Source organism: Medicago truncatula, chromosome 1 (assembly GCF_003473485.1).
Source record: "Medicago truncatula cultivar Jemalong A17 chromosome 1, MtrunA17r5.0-ANR, whole genome shotgun sequence".
Taxonomy (NCBI): Eukaryota; Viridiplantae; Streptophyta; class Magnoliopsida; order Fabales; family Fabaceae; genus Medicago; species Medicago truncatula.
Window position 1 is genome coordinate 38,524,282 of NC_053042.1, and position 9,630 is coordinate 38,533,911.

The 9,630-nt window shown below is 30.5% G+C and overlaps 1 protein-coding gene across 2 annotated transcripts; it reads left to right on the forward strand.

Moving 5' to 3' along the window:
- Positions 1–1,972: 1,972 nt before the first annotated feature.
- On the forward strand, positions 1,973–4,842 carry LOC25484548 (dof zinc finger protein DOF4.6). Of its 2 annotated transcripts, none has more exons than XM_039828823.1 (3): positions 1,973–2,199; positions 2,456–3,275; positions 4,655–4,842. In XM_039828823.1, exons 2-3 carry the CDS (start codon positions 2,491–2,493, stop codon positions 4,713–4,715), a joined length of 846 nt encoding a protein of 281 aa, XP_039684757.1. In that variant the 5' UTR covers positions 1,973–2,199; positions 2,456–2,490; the 3' UTR covers positions 4,716–4,842. The 2 variants fall into 2 exon arrangements, with proteins under 2 accessions (XP_039684757.1, XP_013468849.2); XM_013613395.3 differs by having other exon boundaries at positions 1,977–2,199; positions 2,485–3,275; positions 4,655–4,833.
- Positions 4,843–9,630: the final 4,788 nt, after the last annotated feature.

Consider the following 9,630-nt stretch of genomic DNA (forward strand, 5'->3'; position numbering starts at 1 on the left):
GTAGGCTGAATTTCCTAACGTACTATGTAACAAGTCCTTTTTTCGTGAATAGAAGTTCTAAAACTCGATTATTTCGTCGGACCAATCCCCAGTCTACTAGTGAAGTTAAATAGAAGTCAAAGCAAAATCATATACAGAATACATGAATTGTTGGCAACTATAGAATATTCATACTTGAGATCTAGAAATGAGCACACTCTTAGGTCGAAAGGCTACACCACCATGCTGATCCATGAGGGCTAGACAATGAAAATTTTAAAGATTTTTTTTCTTAAACAATGGCTCAAAGTTCAAGTTATTAGATATCATAAAACATTTATTTATAATTGATTAAAGTGTTCTACATGTTTAATTCATACATAGACAAGTGTAATTCAAGCATCTCTTATTGAAGTATAATTTACTCTAAAATTTTACTTCTTAAAAGAAGAAGGGAGTGCATATTTTCGCATAATAGGTACAAGGGTGTAACTCAAACTTCTATTAAGGAATAAATGCCTAATTTACTCTATTTTTTAATATAACACCATTAATTATATACTCCATTTTTTATTGATTTGGTTTATACCTATTTAACGAGTTTCTTTGGATTCTCTCCATTAATAATTTTCTCAAGTGAAATCTCAACTATCAAACATGAAAGAGAAAATAAGAATTAAATTATAAAGAAACATGATTGATATGTGTTTTAAATCTTTAGTTGAAGAAATTGAAAATGGAGAAAAATTGAGAAATTTTAACAATTGCCCTTAGGGCTTTTGTTAAGGAAACCAAAACTACTAAGTTTACATTGAATTCAACAATATTTTAACTTTTAAATAGTCAAATTCATCATTTTTTATTTTTCTAATACAAAATTTTTATTTTTATCTTCTTAATCAATGTCCTAAGGACACTCTTTAACATTTCTCATTTTTTAATGCAAAGAGAATAATACAAATCAGTTTCTTAGTACTTCTTTTATCTATCCCTTCCATGCATTCACATTCAAAATTGACAATATAAAATTAAATATATTTCTTTATTATTATTTACTATCAATATTATATATACATAAATAGGAGGTAAGCGGGCAACAAACTGCGCCGCTAGACTTTTTTGGATGGCAAAATCAATCATCGTAAACACAACATTCATGGACCTAGGAGACATAACATTGATATGCATAACCCTTTGGACTCTATGTAGAAGGTCAACAACCTCTGATGCTAGGAAGCCGAAAGTGTCAAAAACAAATGGTATAAAAGCATGTAGGTTGTCAGAACACGCTTTCTCATGTTTGGCCACTTTGTTTGACGCAACTTTTAGGGTTGCTTGTCCTACCGTAAAAGCCCCGACCCCTAAACCCACAAGTGGTGAAACCCCAGTCAAGTCCACACATGCATGTTTTCCTCCAGCCCATCCATACACCATAACATCCGCATACCTAAGTGTCGATCTTCTATCTAGTGGGTCAGTCAGAAAGTTCACACGCGCTTCCTTCTTCACTGATACTCCCGCCCTCCTGAATATATCAAAAAGTACATCCCTAATAAAGTCATGCCTGTACTTAAAGTCGGGAAGCTCTTTACAATGAACGACATGCTCGCCAAAAGTATCCAGACACGCCTTATGACAAACAGGGCACTCCTCATCACTAGAAAATAGTGGAATCATAAGACGATATCGAAGGATAATACGGTACTTCACTAGTGACATATGCTGATCTTACCCATCAATTAGGATAGCTAGAAAAAATCTTGAACATATGCTACTCGCAAACATCCTTAAATTGTCTTCTGTCTAGTGGAAATAATTTTCACATTCCCTTATGAAGTTCTTGATATTCACAAATACAAAATGAAGCATTATGTGTTTTTGTTGAGAAGATGAAGCATTAATACAGGTAGTAAGTAAGTAATAAAGCCATCATGTTAGCTTCTGGATTGATAAATAAAGTTGGAAAAAGTAATCCAACTGTTCACCTAGTAAGACCGCCCCACTCACAATCCTATAAAAAACATTCCCTTTTTCTACTTCTGCAACACCTTTCAATTTTCAACTAAAAAATAAAAAAGCTGCACCACCTTTTTCTCTCTCCCTCCCTCTCTCTCTCTCTCAACTTATTTTGAGTACAGCTAAAGTGTGTTCCTTTCAACTTCATCCTTTGATCATCATCTTCTTCTTCATCAATCCATGGACACAACTCAGTGGCCTCAGGTAACTAATTAATCCATGAACTTTTCCTTATAAATAAAAGAAATTTTGCATATAAGTTTTCTTTAATATAATACCATGCCTTTCACTTTAATGCTTACTTTTCCATTTGCTTTTTCCATAAAGACCTTCAACAAGTTTCAATTTTTCTTTTTTCAAAAGAAAAATAAATGCATATAATTTCAAATATTACATGATATATATTTATTTGATCCAAAAGACACAAATATACTCACAAACTTCATTAATTATCTTGTAGTATTTATTTAATTATTTTGAATATTGAAGGAGATTATGGTGAAGCCATTAATAGAAGGTAATATTATAGCAACAAATACATGTGAAAAACCTATGTTGGAGAGGAAGCCAAAACAACAGAAACAAGAAGCAATTAACTGTCCAAGGTGTAATTCAATTAACACAAAATTTTGTTACTACAACAACTATAGTTTGACACAACCAAGATATTTCTGCAAAACATGTAGAAGGTATTGGACTCAAGGTGGATCCATTAGAAACATTCCTGTTGGTGGTGGTTCAAGAAAAAACAACAAAAATAGATCTTCTTCCAGTTTTGTTTCAAATCCATCACCTTCAACAAAAAACATACTTGATGAAAACCAAAACCATAAGATCCATCATGAAGAAGGACAAGATCTAAATTTAGGGTTTCCTCACATCTCTGATTTGGTTCAGCAAAATAACAACACTTCTTCTTCCACTTCTTCAGCATTGGAGCTTCTTACTTCAGGGTTTAGTTCAAGTTCAAGGGGTTTGCATTCTTTCATGCCTGCTCAAGTTCAAGGTTGTGGATTTCCTTTGCAAGATTTTAAGCAAGTACCAATGAATTTCTGTTTAGATGGGATTGGTGGAAGTGGTTATGCAAGTCTTGATCATGGTGTTCAAGAGACAATTAGTGAAGGGAGGGTTTTGTTTCCTTTTGAGGATTTGAAACATGTTTCTAGTACAAATAACCCAACAATATTGGATTTGGATCAGAATAATAATAAGGAGGATCAACAAGGATATTCAACAGGGATTTGGACTGGAATGTTGGGAGGAGAAGGAGGAGGATCATGGTAATTAACTTGGGAGAAGTCATGAATATATTTAATACAAGTATTACTACTCATTTGATTTCTTCTCTCTATTTCAACTACTAGCAAAAGTTGAATTATCAACAAGAATTAGTGATGGAAAAAATGGATCTGATCTTCAATTTTAGAGTTTCCAACTTGTAGAGATGAATTTTATATTTTCCCGTTTCTAATTTTCGTTGTTAATTCAACTTGTTTTTTAGTAGTTTATAGTTTATATATTGCCGTCTTCTCGAACACCTAGGCTAGCGTCAAGGTAATTAGCCGATTCTACTTAGTGGAATAAATTAAACTTGATTGTTGTTGTATATATTGTTGTCTTCTCAATTTTATTTTGAACATTTTTTCGGTACTCAGAAACATGATTTACATTACACTTTTAGGATAGAGATGATCAAGTTCTAATTAAACCCATAATTATTCTAGGGTTATGGACCTCCATATCAAGAATAATTACACTTGTCTTAGGATAATCACACTTATCATAAAATAAGGGCGCCGCCAAAGGGGCACGAGGCCGCCCTTATCTCTTAAACTAAAGTCAAACAGCTCAATCCAGGGCCTTTAGGGAAGACATATGGATACAGATAAGCTTGACGCGCCCGCCATTATAGGACCAAACCGGCGAAAGCTCAAGGAAAAAGCTCTCACGTTGTTACGACTAAAGGGGGCCAAAAACACTATAAATAAATTTTTTGGAATCATTCCCAATGCATGACCTAATTAGATACAAAGACGTAAGAGTTATAGCTTATTCACATGCTTAGTTCTCATATTGTGCTTACTGCAGGTACAATTAATAGATTAAGTCTATAGTGCACAAATAAGATAGTAACGTTGCACCAAATACAAATTTGTTTTCCGTCAGTATTTCAATCAGTCACATTCTATTTCACTTTGAATCAAAGATGAAATTTATGAAATTAATGCCGGAAACTATTGTGCATGGTACAAGTTACAACACTTATTTTACTTGTACACCTTAACTGCCAACTAAGTAAGTATAGCTTACTATTTTATGTGTTTTTTTTTTTTTGTCCGGATTTGAACCATGGATCTTGCATATATTATGTATTGTTCTACCAACTGAGTTAAGTTCACAATCACTATTTCATGTGCATTAGAAGTAGGGCAATCCAGCCATGGATTTTGCATTAGCAAATGGTTTTATTATCTAGTTAATTTGAAAATTGCATTATTGTTATTTATGAATTGGGATTTCATTGATCATGTAACGAATTTCACATTGAAATATTTAGGTGTGAATATCAATGCGAATGTGATGGTTTTACTTTTCCCTGCCATTTTCTTTCTTTGCGTGCTGTACGGTTCTGTATAAAAACATTCATTCATTCATTCAGGTTTTGGGGTGTGTCAGTTGCTGAAAAATACATGTCTGCATTAAAGCAAGTATCACCTTGACATGAAGATGGTTACTACTCAATCTAGCTAGAGAGGAATAAAAGCCAGCCAGGTGATGATACTTCTGATATCTTCACGTGACATTGCATTCAATAACTTATAAGTCAAGCTTAATCATAAATAAATGTAAGATTAAATTGTAGACATTATAAAAGCTGCAGCCTTAATCAAAATACTCACCTACATGCTTCCACAAACAAGTGCTCTAAAATCGTTTTTTTCATTTATTTTTTGGGCAAGCTAAAATCGTGATTTAATGAATTCATAAAAAAATATTGTCTTAAAAATATTCGCTTGCCAAATTAATAGATTCATCATTTTATAGTAAAAGTTACTTCTTTTAAATTCTTAAACTATGCCTAAACATATTTATTAATATTTATTTTTCTATAACTATTGCCTTCTATGACTATGATAGTGCGTCCTTATGTGCCATAATATTTGTCACATTTAAACATTTCATACGGATTAAGAAAAAATGATACTCTGATCATATTTATAAAAGACATTTGATTATTTAAATTAATAAAAGTTTATGTGTTTGTTAAAAATTTGGAATACATCAAATTTTATTGATACAAATATCTTTTATAAATAAGACTAGAAAAGATAAACGATAAAAAAAAATGATGATTTTACTCAAGTTATTATTTTTGAAGTTATTATTCTTTAATTTGCATTTATTATTATGAAAATATACTAATAATTAACATTAATAACTTCAAGAATAATAACTTGAATAATTATTATGAGCAGTTGTGTAAAATCACCATTTTCTTTTTATCATGTGCTATTTTGTTTTTATCATTTACTTGAAGTGATAGACATAAAAATATTTTATAGGGGATTTTTTTGGAGTATAATATTATGTCTACATTTTATCACGAGTAAATCTTAATTTCTTAATGAAAATGAAATATTCTATTTAAGTGAGGCGGATTCTTAATGAATCTCTCATACTTTAAGAGAAGTGAATCAATGTGTGAATTTTTCGGTCAAGCTTAAAGTTTTTTCAGATATTAATTTTTTTCATCCACGCTTCACTTCCTGAAAACCTTCGAAGTATTCTATTTAACTTTCTGTAGAGTGTAGTTCGTTTTTTTTTCTCCCAGTGATTTATTAATTCTCTCCCACACTTAAAAATTACATGGATCCTCTTTAATCAAGGAAGTCCATTTCTTTTTCTTGTACAAAAAAATTCTATTTACAGAGGGAAAACATTTCTCCTTCTTCCTCTTTTGAGAGGAAAAGCATAAATTAATGTTTTAAATTTTTAAAAAGCTTAATTTTGATGCATTATTTCATACAATAATTTTACACCAATATTCTGTTGTTGTATACAAGTGTGAGTTATATGTCCCACATCGGATAAAAGAGTAAAGGTTGAACACCTTATAAGTGCAAGAACCCATAAACCTAATGCCTTAAGGTTTTGGGTAAGAGTGAGGCGTCTCTCTTGCTAGTGTGGTTGTTCTAGCCTCGATGTGGACGGTCCCCCGGAGCTTCCCTAGTGACCCAACAGTGGTATCAGAGCCCCGTTCGATGAAGGGTACGACCGAGGCAGCCGGTCCGTTTGCGCAGAAAGCAACAACGACGGTACAAGCAGTTTCGGTCCATTTGCGGAGAAACCAGCAACGACGATACAAGCAAGTAAGAGCTTTCGCTTGAAGGGAGAGCGGACTCACACTTGAGGGGAAGTTGTTGTGTACAAGTGTGAGAGAAGAGATGATATTGGCTGATCCACTAAGAATAACGCGTTTAATTTGTTCTATACTAAAAATAAAAATTGATTTATGGACTGAGCTGATAAAAAAACAATTGGGTCCGAGCTGGTGTGGCTATTGCCACACCCTACCCTGCTGAGATCCGCTCCTGTTCCTAAAGCTCCTCTCATTGACCCAACATTTTCAATGTCATGTAAGCTTTTTTATAATCACAATTTAAAAATAAATAGAAATATGTATGTGATTAGCATGTTCAAATAATTGTGACCATGCACTTCGTCTTTCTTCTCATTCCAAATAGATGTCTTCAATAGTAATACCATACAAGATCCAAACTATGCACCTTGACACCATTATCGCTAACTATCATTGCAAATTATACGTCCCACCACTTTCATTTGTGTATCCTCCTGGTTGGCAGAGAAAAAGGAGAATGACGGTATCTGACACATGACATACTGCATTATTTTCTTTTTTTCCTTACTCATCGTGAGGGCCCCATTAACATTCCCCTTGGCATGTGTGTTAAATACTCTAGGAATAATTTATACACTGAGTTGGTCCCACAAGGTTGATCATCCCTATTACAAAAACAAAACAACATAAAAAAAGTTTGGTCACAAATTTCGGACACAATATTTGGATACACATAGATGTAGATATAATGTAAATATGTATTTAGACCTTGTAAGTTGTTGACGAGTTTTTGGCTTTTTTCCGTCTATTTTTTTTTAAAACAGGTATTTTTAGATGTAAACATTTTGATTTTTGTTCCTTCATTATCTATTACAAAATATTTTAGGAGGCAAACAAAGGATAACGTCCCAGTGGGTGACAAAGCAAATGAGGTTGATTTGATAAAGTGAATCCTGACTCACATCATGATAGGAATTAAAATCAAAAAATGAGAATACAAAAAAATCAAATTTTAAAATCTTGGTTCTTACATCTATTTCATGTCTTTCTTTCTCTATTTTTATTTTAGTTGCACATCTTCACCATTTCTTCTACCCATACCCTTTATTTCTGCTAAAAATTCATAGATTGATCATAATACCGTAAAATTCCTTATAATTAAATTTAACAAGTACATCAAACCATTTTCAAATAATTAAGTAGTAATTAAAATTGTTTCTATATGAATTATTATTTCAACTATACAATGATCTTGAAAATTTAAATTTAATTTGCTACCCTAATTTATAGGAACAAACTATCAAAAAAGATAATGAAACTAACTTAATCTACTAAGATAGGAATAACCAAAACTAACTTCTCAAATTACTTATTTTTGGTTGTCTTTAAGATAAGGTAAGAATTTTAAAAATATAGCCTAATTCTGAATGATTACTGATAATAAAAAGTACTTCTAACAAAAGAGAGCAAATCTAAGAATAAATTTAAAAGAAATATATCAAATCTAAACCGTAAGATTAGATATAGTGGGCTAACTAAACTTATTAAAATAGTGAATAGGATCATAAGTGTCTTCGGGACACTTTTATGAGTTTTTACTAACGAGTATTTTCAGGTATCGTTTGATCCGACTTTTTTTTAGCATTTTTACAATTTTAAGGAGAAGTTAGGCCAAACACAATATTAATAAAGTACCTTCGAAAAAAAGTACTTTTTTTTAGAATGCATAAAATTGAATAGAATGAGCTTTAACCAAAAGTTGTTGAATGCTACTTCAAAAAACCATTTCTCTGTAATTTATTTCACAAGCAATTCTCTTCGACTCACGCCGGCAACCTTATTTTTTATTTTTTAATATTATATTTCAATTTATTTTTTTCTTCCATTTTTTTTTTTGAACCGGTCCATATAATTTTTTTTTAAAGGATGATCAATTTAATTTTATTATCTATTTTTGAAGGAATTTTATTATCTTTTATCACTTATATATTTAATTTTAATATCGTTTAATTATCACAACCTCACAAATATTTTTATTCATATTGTCATTGAATCACACCAAATATTTTTATTCCCTTTCTTCAACCTCACAAATATACACACACATTAGCATTTAGAGTAATATTTTATGTTTGTATGTCTGTTTTTTTGTTACGATAATGCGTATAATTTTTTCAGTGTTGCGTAATGCGTACAATTTTTATTTTTATAAAATTTTGATTTTAATTAAAAGTACTAGTATAGATGCCTAAAAAAATCATACTTATATATATTTTACACATTTATATTGTAACAAACTATGCATATCTTTTTCTTATTAAAAAAACTAAACATATCTTTTTCAATGACATCAACAATGTAACAAATATAATATCATATAATATAAATTCTTATCTTTTTAAATGACAACAAAAAAATATGATATTCTTATAACAAAATTTGTTATACCAAAAAACAAACTATTTTCTAGCTTAGCTCAGTTGATATAGACAATGTGTAAATATATACAAGGGGGGTTCAAACCTCGGGCACTACCAAAAAAATAATAAATTCAAAATTTTGTACAATATTTTGTCAAACAACTTTTAACTTAAAAATAACTGTATAACTAAAAAAAAATAAAGAAAACAAACCGTTTAACTATTTTTTTAAAGAACTTTATTTTAACTTTGTTTTAAAGTAGTTTTTAGACAAAAAAAAGTCTGGTCAAACAGTACCTCAGGCTTTAAAAATTATAAGTAATAGATTTTTATAAAAATATATGTATTCAATATATTAAAAATTAAACTATTTAATTTTTTTAAAAGAATAATAATTCAAACTTTTTAAAGAATACTATGGAGGCATTCATTACAATTTCCTTTTTTTTATTGTATCTTTCATATCTTAGTTTAGTTTTGAGTGAATTAACATGTTCATTGGGATAGCTATGCCACAAAAATATCTTTTGTCTCTTTCGACGTAAGCTTGCCAAATAAGAGGATCAATATATTTGTACAACCATTTGTGATAACTTTCTTTTTATGTCTTCTTATTGACATAAACTATAGAGAGAAAAAGGAAGAGATAATAAAATCATAATGTGATGAGAGAGAGAAAATTAAAAAATGTCTTTTTTTTTTTCAAATGGAAGGATTGAGTAGCCCATCTTATTTGTTTTTTTTTTTTTTTTATTGATTTTGTGGCCAAAAATACTTAAATACACAGAGAGTATGAACATGATGACCGGAAGTTCGAAGTATAAATACATTTATTAAATACTCTTTTTGTCTTTT

What these genes read in the sequence shown, in the direction of transcription:
- LOC25484548 (XM_013613395.3), top strand. Translation starts at nt 2,176, where the DNA reads ATGGACACAACTCAGTGGCCTCAG. An exon ending in ACACAACTCAGTGGCCTCAG is followed by an intron (nt 2,200 to 2,484) that starts GTAACTAATTAA and finishes TGAATATTGAAG; the next exon opens with GAGATTATGGTGAAGCCATT. An exon ending in GGAGAAGGAGGAGGATCATG is followed by an intron (nt 3,276 to 4,654) that starts GTAATTAACTTG and finishes TCATTCATTCAG; the next exon opens with GTTTTGGGGTGTGTCAGTTG.